The sequence below is a fragment of the Patella vulgata genome, chromosome 8 (assembly GCF_932274485.2).
Source record: "Patella vulgata chromosome 8, xgPatVulg1.2, whole genome shotgun sequence".
In the NCBI taxonomy this organism is placed as follows: Eukaryota; Metazoa; Mollusca; class Gastropoda; family Patellidae; genus Patella; species Patella vulgata.
Window position 1 is genome coordinate 6,354,959 of NC_065886.2, and position 18,536 is coordinate 6,373,494.

Below are 18,536 nucleotides of genomic sequence, written 5' to 3' on the forward strand. Positions count from 1 at the left end.
CATTCGTACACTCCTGCTAGGACCTGAATTAAGATCTGTAGATAACACTAGAATCATTGTATAAACGTAGCTTCAATTAAAATACAGTAATAGTTGATCGATAGAACTCTTGTATTTATTCGGAGGGCCTGACAAGGACAGCTGTCTATTCATTCGGATAAGACGAAAAACCTGAGGTCCCGTGTACACATTGGCGTGCAAGTAAAAAATCCCTTGACAGTTGGAATTTGATATAAGAGTAGGCCGTAGTACTTATGCATGGATATTGCACAATCTAAATATATAGACTATTATTATTTACTCGTAGGACAGAATTAAAATCATTTGACATCTCAACTCAGTATGTTCCCAAGCTAGTGGGAACTTAGTATTATATGGTATATAGGTGTAATATTATATGGTATATTGATGTAATATTATTACAGAAAGTGCGATGAGTTTAGGAACACCACCATTATTAACTGGTAAAGCTTCTAAAGAACTGAAACAACAGATAGAAGAACTGACAAAAAATAACCTCGCTTCCAAACTTCAACTCTTCTCTAAATTCTTTATGGTAAGTCAACTAGAAGTCAGTTAAAACAGGATGATTTTAATAGCAATGTTGTTATTAATCCCTTCTTTCAATAGATTAAACAAAAAAACCCGGCCCTGAGTTCTCACACTTAAAGTAGCTAAGTCTCTAACTCAATATCATCCAAAATCTTCGATATTGAAAACACGATTTATTTGTCGGTTTAAATAAACATTGATGTTATGATCTTACCGGGAAAAAGATGGCCTTCTGATATCCAATATTCAAGACAAAATAAACATTTTACCATTGGTACACGAATCGTGTACCATAATGCGTTTCAGCGCTATTTGTAATAAGGGACTCGAAAAGCGAGGTTAGGCATATTTTGCAAGTCATGTATAACTGTGACACTTTATTCTTATCTGGAGAGCTAACCCAATAAATACTATCGCCGTAGACTGGAATAACCAGACGCTAGAGATTGAAATTCGATTGAGAATACTGGCGCATTTCGCCGAACCTAACTGATTAGAAATTAGAGTAAAAACAGAAACGATTGAATGTAAATCAATTTATGTACATTCATATTACATTATTGTATGCTTGCGACCCATTTGTGTCAATTTCTAGGTCCCGAATATTAGCGACTTAGCTCCTTTAAACATACATTATGCAAGAGGTAAATCTGCTTATTTGCAGGTCTTTCTTTAGACCTGAAATGTTATCTAAATTATTATTAACAAAACAAGACCATAATCAATGGACTGTAAATCTATGTTATTATATATTTCAGCAACCCCATGGGACTGTAAATCTATGTTATTATATATTTAAACACCACAGGGGACTGTAAATCTATGTTGTTATATATTTCAGCAACCACAGGGGACTATAAATCTATGGGAACTTGTATCTGTAGTTAATGGTTTAAGTGACTCGTTATTATCAGACCAATATAAACACGGTATCATGCACATCAAACATCTGACGTTATATAAATCTGTAAGTTACTTTATTTTAAACTATGTGGGTTGGGGGTGGGTGGGATGGTGGTGTCGAGTGGTCTTAACATGTGTGCACATTTGATCATTGAGTCTAGTGGCGTGGTTTCAATCCCCAATCCCATGGTTGATCCGCAGGATTATCCAGTGTAGTTTTTTTCCTTGTCAGTTGTGCAGGACAGATCGCCTGACACGGACCAGCATCTAGTTGTTCGTATGAAATGAAATGAAATGAAATGGGGTTTAACGTCCTACTGTTTTGCTCCGAACTGGGCTAATGAAGACGGGCATACGCCATACAGTGTGCTATGAGGGAAATTTTGCCCGGACAGCGGCACTACGGCCTACTCTTATATCGAATTCCAACTGTCAAGGGATCTTTAACGTGCACGCCAATGTGTACACGGGACCTCGGTTTTTCGTCCCATCCGAACGACTAGACAGCTGTCCTTGTCAGCCCCTCCGTCCTGCATCACTGACAAGGGGAAACACGCCGGAAAATCTGGATGAACTTTCTCGGCCAATGCAGGGATCAAACACCCGACCTCCAGGCTAGCGAGCCAGCGTCTTACCCACTTAGCTACGTGATCCCCCCCTTCTTTCAGAGTCTGTGATTGTTTTCAAGGACGTCAATAATAAGTCCAATTTTTTTCGTGAGTTAAATGGGTTAAAATAAAAGTATGCAATTATTTCCTGGGTAAAACAATATTCCACTTATTTCTCAGTCAGAAGCTCAAGAATTAGAGATGATAAAAATGTCTAAATTTGGAGGAGGAATTGGAACCCCGTCGAAAGATGAGAGATTATTAGAAGCCGCTAGAATATATATTAAACTGGGTAATATACAGAGATACTGTGAACTAATGGTGGATGTCGGCGAGGTCAGTAACTTACTCAAGAAATTACTCAACTTTCAATCACTGTTTATACAGTGGACTCTGTCACATCCGACATCGTACGGGATCGTTACAATAATTTGGATCACACACCGTTTCGGAATACCGAGCTTTCTCCAAAACCGGAAATACTGTAACTTCGAAAACCGGAAGTATTTTTATATTGTAGCTTCGAATCACCAGAATGCTATTCCCTTTATAAATGATAAACTTTTCTGTACTTTCAAAATTTTATTATATTAAATAATTAACAATAACAATGCATGCGTACAATATATTCATAAAATCGTTTACATGTAATATCAATGCATGCGTACAATATATTTATAAATATCAATGCATGTAATCGTTTAAAGTAGTTTGCTTAAGATTACCGGAAGCATATCGTAAGGCGGAGTCCTGGGCAACATCTTCTAACAAATGAATTGTTGCGATCATCTTTTCGTCCTTAATCTGTGCGAAGTGTTTAATGTCGTTGAGCATGCGTAGGAATTTTGAATAGGTCAAGTCTGTCGTTAATGTATATTTATCATCGTCCCCGTCTTCGGTCAATTGTCCACTCTGTTACGTGTTCATTTATAATCTGTCGTTCTATGTCCAGTTTTTCAAGCCAATCAAAGTAAACGGCACCTGTCATCCAAGCTTTGCGATTGGCCGACCAATTGACTGGCAGGTTGATCTTGTCCACTCCCTTAAAACATCTCGGGTTAACTGCTTTACCGATCAAAGTAATCAACACAGACCGGCTCTTGCGAGTTTTAATCTCACCGATAATTGATTGGTGATTACTTGTTAATCTTTTCTGGCTTCACACCCATTGTGTTTTAATCTCACCGATAATTGGATGCTTCACACCCACCATTTGAAGTACGGATTGTACGGTGTCGTTTCAATGGAAATTATGTGACAGGACGGCTGATTGATTTCGGAATCCGGAACATACAGAATTCGGATTTACCAGCGATTTTTGGGCTGAAGTAATAAGGAAATAAATCGGGACATGAAAATCATACCAGATGTCACAGCAATCCGGAGTGATCAGAGATCGGATGTGACAGAGTCCACTGTATAAGAAATATATATGAAATTAAAGGAATAGTGTCGAAGGCCAGATTAGATATCTGTTAACATGACAAGACCATAATCAACTCTCAATTGCAATCCAATGGCTCCGATTTTCAATAGAATTAAATATGTTTTACAGTTTATGATTTAACATTAAAATGGATAATAAAGACTTTGTTTATTATCGTAATAACGGTACCAATGACAATCAATGCTATACTGTTCTGTAGAGTGAAGTAGTTTGACTGAAATTTTCAACATATTCCCTTTTCATAATCTATTTTCTAACTATTATAGCAAGAACTGCCAGCTCTTTATCTAATCTTTAAGGAATTTGCAGTCTTATTAAAGATCTTATCTTACTTCTTATCTCAATACTGTCTTTAAACACCAAACATATAACGGTAGTCATTTTAATTCCATAATAAAACTAATTTTTATTTGAATTATTTGTTTTAGTGGGAAAAAGCTTTATCTGTGGCACCTGGTGTATCCATGAAATATTGGAAATCTCTTTCACAAAGGTAAATATTGGAAATCTCTTTACAAAGGTAAATATTAGTAGGGCCTGGCAAGGAACAGTGCCAAAGGTGTTCAGATAAGACAAAAAATGAGATCTATGTGTACACGTTGGTGTGCACGTACATAAAAGACCCTTGACAGTTTGAATTCGAAACAAAGCTTAGGCCATAGCGGGACTGTCCAGGCAAAATTTCCCTCATAGCTATATACACACTGTATAACGTATACACATCTTCATTAGCCCAGTTGGTGCAGAAAAGTAGGAGTTAAACCCCATTTCATTTCATTTCATTCTATAAAATAAAATAAAACCAAGTGCGAACAATCCAAACCATTAGACAAAATTCGAAGTCCTAAAAAAAACAAAACGGTATAGGCAAAATAGTGTAATCTGGCAAAATAGTGTAATCATTCTATATTATTTCAGGTATTCGGATTATTTAGTGAAGAAAGATTCTGAATCTTGTGTTTCGTATTGTGTAGCTCTCGGTAATTATAAACAATTAGTGAAATATTTTACAAAACGAGGACAATTATCAGACGCCATATTAACGGCGCAAGCTGCTGCTGAGGGTTCGTACCCACCAGAAATTACTTCGTCCACCAACGAGTCATCGTATATTAATGGCTGTACGGAAGAGAGTCCGACATCTTCAGATGCCATGCAGTAAGTATCTGTTACACAACTTAAAAACTGTTAAGTGTCGGGTGGCTGGATGGCCGAATGGTTAGCGTGTGTGTGTTGTATCATAAGGTCTGTTATTGAGACAACAATGGACACTCATTAGCAAAATGAATCAGTCAGCTTTAATCTGGACACAAGTACAAATTAGATGATCTTTGTTGATTTTAGATAATTTTTACAAATTTTCAAACGATTTGATATTGAATGAATGTGATAGAAATCCGGGTTAATTACGCAAGATTAAACATATATTATGCAAGAGCTAAATCTGTCTATTACAGGTCTTTCTTTAGTCCTGATATGTTATCTAAATTATTAATTAGACATTAATTAACTTATCTAGACTATAATCAACTCTAGATGGCATAGCTAGCCTGCGATCTTAAGTGGATTGTGAGCCGATTTACTGCATAACTTTCCTTCTCGATTAAGCGATTAAATGGATAATCGAGACTATGCTATTTTTCGTACTGACTTTAGTAATGATGACCGAGGCTAGGCAGAAATTTCATTCGCTTAGTTTTCGGTTCACAGTGGATCAATTTGACTGAAATTTTCAGCAAATTGCCTTTAAGTTATCTAGTTTTTAACTATTATAGTGAGAACTACCAACTCGTTATCAAATCTCCCATAATGTATCTTTAAATGATACCTGGGTTACAGTGTAAGTGTTCTGAGTTGTGCACACCCTGTTTTCTAAATGACTGAATAGAAAATGATAATTTTCTTTGTTTATGTATGTCAAATTTTGTATTTTGTTTGTTATGTTTATTTAGGTCATAATTTGTTTGTTTGTTTATTTTAGACTTGTGATAAAATCAATGGAGAATTTAGGTGAACAATATTATAGAAGTGGTTCACCAACATTAGCTGCTTGTTGTCATTTAGCTGTTGGCAATAATCAGGTTCGTTGATTCATTGAGTGATATAACTGTGTCATTAAGTGGCATGATTTCAACCCCCACACTTGTATGTGACTAAGGAATAGGGTTCCCTGCCGAACCTCATGGGTTTTGTCTGGACTCTCTCTATCTCTCTCTCTTTCTCTCGCTCTCTCTCGCGCTCTTTCTCTAGCTCTCCCCCGCTCTCCCCCGCTCTCCCCATGTCCAAGAAGATCTCTCACTCTCTCCCCATGTCCAAGAAGATCCTATCAGCATTACTACTAATTATAAAGTCGACTTTACTTTTCTTTATGTGTTATTTTGTAGTCAGTGATGGGTCGGTTCATGCATTTTGCAGTTCTCCATCGCTTACTTGGCTTAACTTTTCATTATTTTGATAATAATTAATAGATATGTTATTTTGTAGAATGCCATGTCAACGTTAATACGAGGCCATGAGTTAGAATTAGCTGTCAGTGTTGGTATAGTTTTAGGTGATGTTGTACAATACGTAGATTACGCTGTACAGTTATTATCTACAAGATGTGAACGACTAGGAAAATGGTATGTTTCAAATTTAAATTCATCAAACGTACGAGAAATTTAAAACCGTTATCTTGTAACACAGTGGTTCCTAATCTTCTTTCCACTCTGTTTAGTCAGATTTCCCATATTAGGACTTGGTGCCGCCATTTTTCACATAAATCTCTGTTAAACCCTAACATGGACATTCTTAAAGATACATTATGTAAGATTTAGATAAAGAACTAGCCATTCTTGCTATAATAGTTCGAAAGTAGATGATGTAAAATGAATAATTTGAAAATTTCATTCAAATTACTCTATTGCAAGCGAAGATATAAGCCTTTGAAGGTTTGACAGACGTGTGCAATAATTTCAACCACCGTACTGGTTGATCGAAGCTAAGTCTCGGTCCTCCATATTTGATTAAATCAAAGTATCACTGAACCATTCTAATCTATTTAATATCGGAGAAATCTGATGCCATCGAGAGTTGATTAAGGCCTGGATCAGTTAATTAATGTCTAATTAATAATTTAGATAACATTTCAGGCCTAAAGAAAGACCAGCAATAGGTAGATTTAGCTCTTGCATAATGCATGTTTAATGATAGGTGTACCGATTATATTCATCAAATGTACAAGAAATATAAAACTGTTACCTTTTACACTCACGGATGCTTAAAGACAATTTTTAAATTTCTATGGATCCTGACATCTGTATATACTGTGTTCAGTTAGATTTCCAAACAATTTCAAACACTTGCATCCAAACAAGATTCCCCAGTTGTACTGACAAGGAGTAGGGTCGCCTGTCTAACCTCGTGTGTTTTCACCGCGTCCTACGGTTTCCCTCCATTGTTAAAGACCCCTACGTGCAAAGCGAATTATTGAAATAAAATTGAACCATATGTTAGTCCCGAAGTGACCTAGTTTGTGTCGAGTGGACGTTAAACCCCATTCTCACTCTCTCTCTCTTGTCTCTTATCCAAACAAATTACCTCTCGGAACTTGGTCGGTGGGTACAAGGAAACCACGGATAGAAAATAATATAATTAGATGTTGATTCATGAACGCAAATATGTCAACATTTTCTTACTCTGTTGGGCAGATGGGCGGGTGATAAGATATCTATACGCCATTTGGACGCAAGTGTTGAAAATTTTTTCTGCTGTCCTTTAGGACATAAGGTGCATGCCAACACTTTTCTCATACATCTTTTGTAAATTATAATATGTTAATCTGAAAATTTTGTATTCTGTTTTATAAAGTTATACACATTGTATATATTTTCAGGGATTTAGCTATTGATATGTTAAAAACAATGTCTAACTGTGATAGATCTATAGTGTATGTGTGTATTAGATGTGCTGCCAGTATGGATGAGATTAATTCATTACATACGAAGGTAAGTGTCCAATTTACCTGGTAGAAAAATTAGCTCTTTATTTTTAATCTAGGTTTACAGCTTCACTTTTGCAATTGGTGGGTGGGGGGTGGGCGAGGACAATCCACATTAGTCTGTTTTTATCCTCTTTAGGATCGATGGTAAAATATACAAGTCACATTTCTATGGAATACAATTACTAATGCCATTAAAACAATTGATGGTAATATACTTTATTCAAATATGACATAGGGGGGTGCTCGATTGTCAGTCCGGACTGTTCCGAATGGACAGAATTACAATCAAGTGATATGGAATTCACCCATGTCACAGTTCTGACAGCTCCGACAGCTGAGGTGGTGTGAGTAGAAACGTGACGTATTTGAAGTAACAAATATTTTTCAGCTCTCATGATTGGTTGAGATATTTTTTATTAACTCAGCACAGGCGTTGTACTCTGAAATTCTCATTTTCACTCGATTGACACTATTTTTGGAAGTGAATGAATTAATTCCTGAATGTTCAATCGAGTATCCCAATAGTTTGAATCAGTCTTTTTGTCCGGATCAGGCGCAAGGTAGGGGTTGATTAGGGTTGAGTTGTCTAATATGTAATTTTCAGATTTGTTGGGACTGTATAATTTTGTCAAGTTATGTTGTAATTTTCAGGCCGGATTACCGAGTATGGATGAGTGTCTGGTCAAGGGGAGAGAACTACAATCAACAGATCTATTAGAGAGTGTTAAATATTATTTATTATCAACAGCACCAGAAACTGGTTTAAATCTAGGACTCATTTATATCAAAGGTAGGCCTATACAGGGGCGGACCCAGAAGGAGTTTTGGGAGTGTCCAACCCCTCCCCTTCCCCCACTCCCCCCTGCTCAGCTACATAAACAAATTTGTAAAAGAACACTTTTTAACGGTCGTTTGCTTTATTCTTTCCTTTGTCCTTTGTCATCAGATGGGATTGGCATTCAAAGTGCGAGATAATGATATAGACATATGTGATATCACAATTAATGCTTTGCATCAATGAAATTGAATCACAATGTGATCCTATTAATTCATTATAAAAATTGACATCAAACGGGGTGTTGGATTTCTCTCAATGTGTGTGTATGCCTATGTAATTTAGAGACGATGATGGCATCATGCATTGTCAATTATCAAATTTCCTTAACAGGAACCTGGCAAATGACTTAATTTGTGTTGAGTGGACGTTAAACCCTATTTCTCTTTCTGTCATTGAGTGATCAACTGGCGTGGTTTTGATTCCCAGGTTGTACGTGACAAAGAGAATGTCGATTGAACCTTAAACATCATTTCTCTCTCTTTTGTAGATAAAATTAGTAACATTAACTAAGGTCATGGATATTCATGTATACTAAGGTCATGAATATTTATGTATACTAAGGTCATGAATATTTATGTATACTAAGGTCATGAATATTCATGTATACTAAGGTCATGAATATTTATGTATACTAAGGTCATGAATATTCATGTATACTAAGGTCATGAATATTCATGTATACTAAGGTCATGAATATTTATGTATACTAAGGTCATGAATATTTATGTATACTAAGGTCATGAATATTTATGTATACTAAGGTCATGAATATTCATGTATACTAAGGTCATGAATATTCATGTATACTAAGGTCATGAATATTTATGTATACTAAGGTCATGAATATTCATGTATACTAAGGTCATGAATATTTATGTATACTAAGGTCATGAATATTTATGTATATATTTGTAGATAAGATGAGTAACAACAACTGGCAGTGTAATGATATTAAAGACATGTTACAGTTAATAAGTTGTATACAAACAGAAAAATTACATCAACATCAATGTAGCCAGTAAGTATTTCTCTTTATAGTCACATGATCAAAGTAGTTGGCTGACCGTGTGTTCTTCAGGTGTGTCACCAGTATATATAATGTCCGTGATACAATCCTACAATTCTGAATTTTATAGGAGCAACATTTTGACGGTCATTTTTCAGATAATGTTTAATTCTTAATGAGTTGATCCATGATAAAATATTTTCACATTGACTATGTAGCATTTAGTTGAACAGGCATTATGGAAGAGCTAAATCTACCTATTGCAGGTCTTTCTTTAGGTCTGAAATGTTAGATAAATTATTAATTAGACATTAATTAACTTAACCAGACCATAATCAACTCTTGTTGACATCGTTAGCCTGCAAGATTTTGTGGATTTGGCTAAGTTTTGTTGTGGATTTGGCTAACCGTAAAAATGGATAATTCAGTCTTTGTTTATTATCATAACAACGGTAATAATCACAATCGAGGCTAGTCCAATAGTGTATCGCTGATAGCTTGGCTCAGAGTGAAGTAATTTGACTGTGATTGTTTCAGCATTTTCCCTTTTCATCATCTATTTTTGAACTATTATAGCGAGAACTATTATCTCTTTATCTAATCTTTAATAATGCCCCTTTAACTAAAGGAAACAAATATCAATAGTAGACAATCTCCCAACTTAAATTCAGTTGGATTAACAAAAGACCCAACATAATAACATTATAGGTGGCACTGGCTTATTGAGATTGTCTGCAGAATATTTTGTGAAATGTTAAATTCATCATGTGAAATGTAAATATGGAATGGAATTGAACCATTTTTAGACGGATGCAATCTGATAAAAACACAGAAAGTATAAAGAAACGAAACGAAATAAAGATCTTTATTTTAATCAGATTGGGACAGCTGTTCTTTTTAGACTTTCACAGTACTGATTATTATAAAATATCTGTTTGTTGTAGAATGAAGGATGAATTATTAACATTAAGTTGTTATATTGGAGCATTAGAGGCCGTTAGACAAGGTTATCATTCTATTGTAGCATCTTTACTTAATTATACCAGGTAAATACACTTTACTTACTTATACCAGGTAAACACACTTTACTTACTTATACCAGGTAAATACACTTTACTTGTACCCAGGTAAATACGCTTTACTTATTTGTACCAGGTAAATACACTTTACTTGTACCAGGTCAATGCACTTTACTTACTTATACCAGGTAAATACACTTTACTTACTTATACCAGGTAAATACACTTTACTGATTTATACCTGGTAAATACACTTTACTTGTACCAGGTAAATACACTTTACTTACTTATACCTGTTAAATACATTTACTTATGCCAGGTAAACACACTTTACACCTTACTTACTTATACCAGGTAAATACACTTTGCTTATTTGTACCAGGTAAATACACTTTGCTTACTTGTACCTGGTAAATGCACTTTACTTCTACCAGGTTTGTGAACTTTACTTACATGTATACCAAGAAACCCTGTGAGTTACCTCGTGAAGGTACCCCATCCTCGGTAAAAAGTCTCTTCTGTTAATTAATACATTTACTGTAAATAATAATTATTTTATTTTAGATATTGTCTACAGAAGAATGTTGATGTACCTCTTACAGATTCACGTGTCTTCTCTGAATTAGAGGTGTGGAAGACGTATTATCATGCTCACAAAAAAAGGTAAAATATTCCATCTGATATTGGATACTACAAGCTGTAATATAAGTTATAATATTTTGTGATCTGTATATAGGTGTTGTTTTTAAATCAACTTAACTCCTGGCCTTAGTCAACACAAAACCACGGGAGAGAAGACAGGAGGGAAGGGAGGCGGGGGGGAGAGAGAGGGGGAGAGAGAGGAGGAGGGAAAGGGCCGAGAGTATGGGGTGGAAAGAGTGAGAGATAGGGGAAAGAGTGGAGGGCAGGGTAGGGCCGAGAGTATGGGGTGGAAAGAGTGAGAGATAGGGGAAAGAGTGGAGGGCAGGGTAGGGCAGAGAGGATGGGAGGGGGAAGAGACAGGGGAAAAGAGTGGAGGGGAGAGAAGGAGCAGGCAGAGGAGAGAGAGTATGGAGGGGTGGGAAGAGATGAGCTGGTAGAGAAGAGAGGACGTTTGACTCGGTGACTGAATTTATGACACATTACACCACTGGATTACACAGATATATACCATTATATAGCACTGGATGAATCACTCACTCATTGGTTGTTTATTTTGTTGTTGTTTCTAGGACAACTGGATGAATCACTCACTGATTGGTTGTTTATTTTGTTGTTGTTTCTAGGACAACTGGATGAATCACTCACTGATTGGTTGTTTATTTTATTGTTGTTTCTAGGACAACTGGATGAATCACTCACTGATTGGTTGTTTATTTTGTTGTTGTTTCTAGGACAACTGGATGAATCACTCACTGATTGGTTGTTTATTTGTATATTTTATTGTGGTTTCTAGGACAACAGAAGAGAATACATCAGAAGAGAAATCTATATATCATGATTTCTGGCGAAAGGCAGGCAAGAAGACAAGTATTATATCATTTGGACCAGATTGCGTGGCCAGTTCACAACTACCATCACATTCTGATGTTCATATATCTTGTCTTACAGAAAAAAGAATTCTGGTATGTTTTACAATTCTTTAAATTATCCATAAGTATCATTAACTATTTAAAACACAATACAAGGTATATATGGATATAACTAACTACCTGTAAGAGTTATGAAACGTTGTTATTGAATAATAGAGAAGTAGTTATATCCATATATGCCTTGTGTTGTGTTTTGTTTCAATTTGATTAAAACACACATCTATATTTCGTTTCATTTTTTTATACTTTTAATGGCCTCTACTACATGAAGATCTGACCGGTTGTGCTGAAAGCACGAGTCAGGGGTCATATGAGGGGCTTTTGACCCTATGACATCAGGTATTGACGTTTCTAGTGGTTTACCCACAGTTCCTTGAAACGCACGCCAAGAACTCGCCGTAACAGACCGTTTCATTGGCTAATCCCTCACTTCAACCAGAATGCCCGTAATATAACAGCTCTTTCAGATCCTAGTGTAGTAAAGACAATTAAACGAAATTTTGAACTATAAAAAACGAAGGGAAATAGGATCTGTGTTATAACCAGATTGGTTCTGTTTTAAATGTTTTACAATTTATGAAAAATCATTTTGGCTTTCTCTTTTAATTACATGATTGTCCTTGGTTCTGTACGAGTGACTTTGGCAGCATTTTACTCACATCCATGTGCAACAATAGCCAACAATAATTAAATTGTTTCAATGTATATAAGGCAGGACACTACCTAAGAATTTTACATTGGCCCTTCTTGATTTGTCAATACCGGCGCATAACGGCTGACCACAACGGCTGACCACAGTTCGGCAGTTTTTGCACAAGGTCACTTGATTTCACCGGAAGTTGACAAAACACTAATTTTAAAGGGTTAAAATTAAACCAAATGTTTTGAAGTTGAATTTGAGCTTCGTAAAACCAGAAGTTCATATGTCATTTATTTTTTCTCAGTAATATTACTAATAATAATTTTCTGCTTATTTTGCGGGCACTTTCAAGAATACTGTTTTTGATTAAAACATGTCATGTAACCGGTTTAATATTATAGCATTATCCGACGCCATATTGTTTATCAGCCGGGTTACTTGATTTGCTTCGATACGGTAACCTGACCGGCTTATGCCGTAGTAGAAACCGGCTCACCTATCGGCGGACAAATCAAGCAGGCCCATTGATAACAGAAACTTACCATTTAGTGCAGTTTTAGTATATGATGTCCCAAATCAGATTTGATAATTTGAGCACAAAATGTTAATTTGTTGCCATGTAAATGGTGGCCATATTGGATTGGTATGTTAGAAAAGCCAAATCTTCAACAATTTTATTGAAACCAACTATTTGTGATTTGGAATAACATATATTATAGGCATTAAAGAGTGAAATAAGGCATATATTTTACTATTTGAATGTTAATAAAGAACATTATGCATCCCACACCCACACTACTAAAAAGATTTTGTACAATAAAATGTCCAAATGTATAAAAAACACTTTGAAAAAATCACCTCATTGCACACAGTAGCTATAGCACTAATCGTATTCCAAAGACGAGACCATTTCCTCTCATAGATTTTGAGAATTTGATTTTCTAAGACCAGATATGGGTGATAAATTGAGTATGGAAAAAAGCAAGTTAAAAGTTAAAAGTTTGATTTACCTATATAAATGACTAAATAGAGGCTGGACACAACTTGAAAAATCAACAAATTTTGACTATTTTGGACAATTTTAGCTAATATCAAAATTTGACAGATCAATCTATACAGAGTGTTTTATTAGGTAGTGTCTGGATGCATGTTATATTTATGGAGTTATTTCCCTTGTCTTGTAATCTTTCCTTTGGCCATGGTGTCTCAGTGTATAAGATGTTAGATCAATAACCAGCATGTCCGTAGTTCGATCGAAGTATAGGTCGATAAAGTTCCTCAGGATTTTCATTTTTTTTTTTTTTTTTTCAGGGTTTAGCCTATTTTCTAGAAGATGGTAAAACAGCCATGTCCATTAACGAAGCCATCATGTGGGCTAAAGTCAACCCCTTCTCACCTTTACTATCAGGGGTTAGACTCAACCCTTTCTAGCATCTTTACTACCAGGGGTTAAACTCAGCCCCTTCTAGCATCTTTACCACCAGGGGTTAGACTCAACCCTTTCCAGCATCTTTACCATTAGGACCAGGGTCGTTACTAGCTCAGAAGTGTTCTCGGGTGCTGTAAAATTGCCGGAATATGTATATCTATAGCCCCCCTGTGCCCCCCCCCCCTTAGTTACGGGCCTGGGTTAAACTCAACCCTTTCTAGCACAGATATATTTACATCATTATAAATATTTTAATTAAACACTTTCCGTCATCAACACGCACGTTTCACACTTCATTTAAAGGAGCTATCCCTCTTTTTGATTTGGGTTTTAAATTAAATATTTTGAATTCGGTTGATTTGGTTCAGTTATTTTAATTTGTGATGTAGCTATTTCTATAACAGTTAAATTTATGTTGAGGAAGTTTATTTGGGGTTTTTTTGTCTTCTATTTTAACATTGGCTTTTATTTGTGTTTGCAAAATTTTGAACGAAGACAGATTGCCACCCTAACCCCAAAAAATTAACATTTCTTATCACCGTCTTGGTGAACATAAAAATTTTGAACAAAAAAATCAATTCACTGATTTTATTTTTGAGCCAAATCAAAGAATGCGAATCATTTTGATATATTTATAGGATTTGTGTATTTTTTGTTTTTATACGTCCACATTTTCCTGTAAACATATGACCGCGCTCCTGTCCGTCCATGAGTTCCGTTCATGTTTTGTTTGTGGACACTCTACAGGACGAAACTTGAAATATAGTTTGATATCCCAAAGTTCTTGGTTCGTTTTGATATCGGCACATATCGCACCATAACTTCCTGCATAATGACCCCTGATTGTATGAAAAATCGCTTTTTTAATTTGTTCTCTGTCCATCTCTTGCAAAATGTGGGCGTAACTTGAATGGCAACGACTTGTTGAAATCTGTTTGTAGAAGTTTTTATAACTTGTTTCAAAATGTATATAGGGCATCTGTACAATAATAAATACATTCTGTTACCTGTTGGAGGGTTGGATGGCCGAATGGTTAGCACGTGCACACTGTATCATAAAACCAGTCATTGAGTCAACTGGCGTGGTTTCGAATCCCCGGTTGTACCTGACAAGGAGTAGGGTCGCCTGTCCAACCGCGTGGGTTTTCTCTGGGTCCACTGCTAAAGACCCCTACGCGCAAGCGAGTTATTGAAAGAAAACACACAACTTTATGGATTTACTTGGTTTATTTTATGTAATGGAGCCACGTCGAAGCGACTGGAAGTGGGGCTAGCTTAATATCTCGGAGTTCCCATGGTCGATCCCAATGTTAGTCAAGATAGTTCCCCAAGGTTTTTCCAACGTTGTTTACCTTAGTCAGGGGTAGGATGGCCTGTCCAAAGTCATGCGTTTTCTCCAGGTCGTCTGATCTCCTCGCATTGCTAAAGACCCCCTATGCGCATGCAAATTATTGAAATAAAATTGAACCAAATGTTAATACCGATATGACCTAGTTTGTGACGAGTGGCTGTTAAACTCTCTCTATCTGTTCGTTTGGATCAGCTTGTTAGACCTTGACGGACAGATTTATTAATACGATATGTTCCAGCTAGAACTTTACGTTCATCAAATAGTAATTAGTTAATTTGTACTTTTCGTAAATCCAAGCTTGGAGAAACAGCGTTCACCTGGTCCAAAAGAGTGAAATAAAATACCAAAAACTGTACAGAATAGCCCCAATATATCAACTTTCACAAAGCGTTTAAAAATAGAATATTTTCAAATTAATTATCAAAATTAAATTTATATAATATTTTGTGTATATCTGATAATTTTGTTTTACCTATGCTTGTTGTCTACGTTATATTCTCTGTAAAGCGCCACAGAGCAGTCAAACTGACTGAATGTTCAGCGCTCTAGAAAATTATTATTATTATGATGGTGATGATGATGATGATGATGATGATGGTGATGATGGTGATAATATGTGCCATGTCATTTATTGATATTATACTGGTTTATGATTTGTTATATTCATGTCCAATTTGTTATATCTAGACGTTACATCAGGGGTTGCCTGACAAATTCTTTAAAAAAAATAGATTTTATTTTTATGCACTTGAATCACATGAAAGATGTTTTGTTCAAAATGGAAAAATGGAAAAATTTGGAACTAAAAGCTTTTATTAAATCAGTCTTTTTTGGGAAGAAATAAAAAGAACAATTTTAACAGGTGTTCCTGAATAACAGAAACTCAAATTTAGTAGGCCTGCTGTACAAAGATTTGAACTGTCAGTCTAAGCAAATTCTAAATCATTACATTATTTTAGTTAAAGTTTTAGTGAATAAGCCCCTCCATTTTCAATCCAGATGAATAATTTTGATTTCTATAAAGTTTGACAATGTAAAACCTTGTAAGCCAGACCATGTATATGTTAATGTAAGATAGGGGTATAGTATTTTATGTTTTATATACGTTTAGAGATTATGATGATGATCAGAGTAATATTGTTATAAGTTTTTATTTTATATACATGTATATATAATCATGATGTTATTGTATTTAATTATCAAACATATTCAAGGGTAGACAACTCTTACAAGAAATAAAATTCTGTGGAATACAGTTACTGTTTGGAATTATGCTTGATAACGACCAGTGAAATCGTGTAGAAACGCTGTGTTGTATTATATTAAGTACAATCGCTAAATACCATTTAAAGATTACTAGTATGTTTATCACTGAGCCACAATTCGAGCAGGGTCCTCTAGTCGTCCGAGAAAGCACAAGAACGATGTTATTGTATTGATCATCGAACATATTCAACAGTAGAGTGTAGACTCAAATCATCATATTAACAGTGTGGTTTCCCCTTGTCAGTGGTGCAGGACAGAGAGCCTGACAAGGAACAGGGTGTAATGCTTTGGATGAGACTAAAAGACAATGGTTCCATATACACATTGGTGTGTATGTAAAAGAAATTTCGCTCATAACACGGTGTATAGAATATGCATTAGCCCATTTGGTTCAGAGAAATGGTACCTTAAACCCCTCCATGTCATCCAACATATTTAAGGGTCAACTTACTATTTATGATTGAGCCACATATGTTATAATGTTATCTTTTTTTATGTGTATATTACTGTATATAACTTGCCACATATTAGTGTTATCTTTGTTTTATGTGTATATTAGAGTGTTTTCTTTGTTTATGTGCATATTAGAGTGTTATCTTAGCTTATGTGTATATTAGAGTGTTGTCTTTGTTTATGTAAGTGTTATCTTAGCTTATGTGTATATTAGAGTGTTATCTTTGTTTATGTGCATATTAGAGTGTTATCTTAGCTTATGTGTATATTAGAGTGGTATCTTTGTTTATGTTAGTGTTATCTTTGCATTTTGTTTATGTGTATATATTATTTGTTACTATATCATATATATTTATAGAAATTGTTACCTAATAATAAATAATCCATCCATTTCATTAAATATTCTTTTATTTTATTTTGTGACCGAACAGGTTTTAAAACCATACGAGAAAAGAATCTTGTGTTGTGAAACAGGAATTGACAAAAAGACAGGATCAAAGTGAGAGAAGAAAGGGGGTTGGGTAATCTAACGAGGGGGTTGGGTGATCTAGCGAGGGGGTTGGGTGAACTAGCGAGGGGGTTGGGTGATCTAGCGAGGGAGTTGGGTGATCTAGCGAGGGAGTTGGGTGAACTAGCGAGGGGGGTGGGTGATCTAGCGAGGGGGTTGGGTGATCTAGCGAGGGGGTTGGGTGAACTAGCGATTGGGTTGGGTGATCTAGCGAGGGGGGTGGGTGATCTAGCGAGGGGGGTGGGTGATCTAGCGAGGGGGTTGGGTGATCTAGCGAGGGGGTTGGGTGAACTAGCGATTGGGTTGGGTGATCTAGCGAGGGAGTTGGGTGATCTAGCGAGGGGTTTGGGTGATCTAGCGCATCCACTTTAGATCCTAAGAACTGTCATTGAGTTAAGTGGCGTAGGTTCGAGCCCACACTTGTATTTGACAAGGAGAAGGGTGGCATGCTGAAACTCGTGGGTTTTCTCCAGGACCTCTGGTTTCCTCCCACAGCTAAAGACCTGTATGTGCAAGCAAATTATTGAAATAAAATTGACCCTATGTTAGTCCCGAAATGACCTAGTTTGTGTCGACTTTACCAGAAAAGGTTGAAAATTACCTTGATAGAAAGACTATTAGAAGTTTATTCAAGTCACTGGCTCACTAACCTGGAGGTCCGGTGTGGGTCAAAATATTCAGTGGTTGCAAGATGGAGGGCCTGGCAAGGACAGTTTCTAGTCATTCGGACTGTACAAAAAACTGCAGTGCCATGTACACATTGACGTGCACGTAAAAGAACCTTTGACAGTTGGAATTCGAAATAAGAGTAGGCCGTAGTGCCGCTGTCCAGGCAAAATCTCTCATAGCTCACTGTATGACGTATGCCTTTCTTCATTATCCCAGTTGGTGCAGAAAAGTAGGACGTTAAACCCCATCTGATTTTATTTCTGCTACAAACACGATCAGTTTAGTCAGAAAAAA

At 36.0% G+C, this 18,536-nt stretch overlaps 1 protein-coding gene across 2 annotated transcripts in view; it reads left to right on the forward strand.

Moving 5' to 3' along the window:
* Nucleotides 1-17,460, forward strand: part of LOC126829670 (WD repeat-containing protein 17) — a 41,882-nt gene extending 24,422 nt beyond the window's left edge. For both annotated transcript variants that reach the window (XM_050559687.1, XM_050559688.1), the window contains exons 14-27: nt 426-556; nt 1,394-1,519; nt 2,244-2,399; nt 3,939-4,003; nt 4,429-4,668; nt 5,492-5,591; nt 5,995-6,131; nt 7,385-7,496; nt 8,144-8,282; nt 9,246-9,348; nt 10,281-10,382; nt 10,920-11,018; nt 11,791-11,959; nt 13,878-17,460. In XM_050559687.1, coding sequence (XP_050415644.1) covers nt 426-556; nt 1,394-1,519; nt 2,244-2,399; nt 3,939-4,003; nt 4,429-4,668; nt 5,492-5,591; nt 5,995-6,131; nt 7,385-7,496; nt 8,144-8,282; nt 9,246-9,348; nt 10,281-10,382; nt 10,920-11,018; nt 11,791-11,959; nt 13,878-13,997 — 1,799 coding nt within the window. In that variant the 3' untranslated portion in view covers nt 13,998-17,460. The remainder of the gene's footprint in view (nt 1-425; nt 557-1,393; nt 1,520-2,243; nt 2,400-3,938; nt 4,004-4,428; nt 4,669-5,491; nt 5,592-5,994; nt 6,132-7,384; nt 7,497-8,143; nt 8,283-9,245; nt 9,349-10,280; nt 10,383-10,919; nt 11,019-11,790; nt 11,960-13,877) is intronic.
* The last annotated feature ends 1,076 nt before the right edge of the window (nt 17,461-18,536 follow it).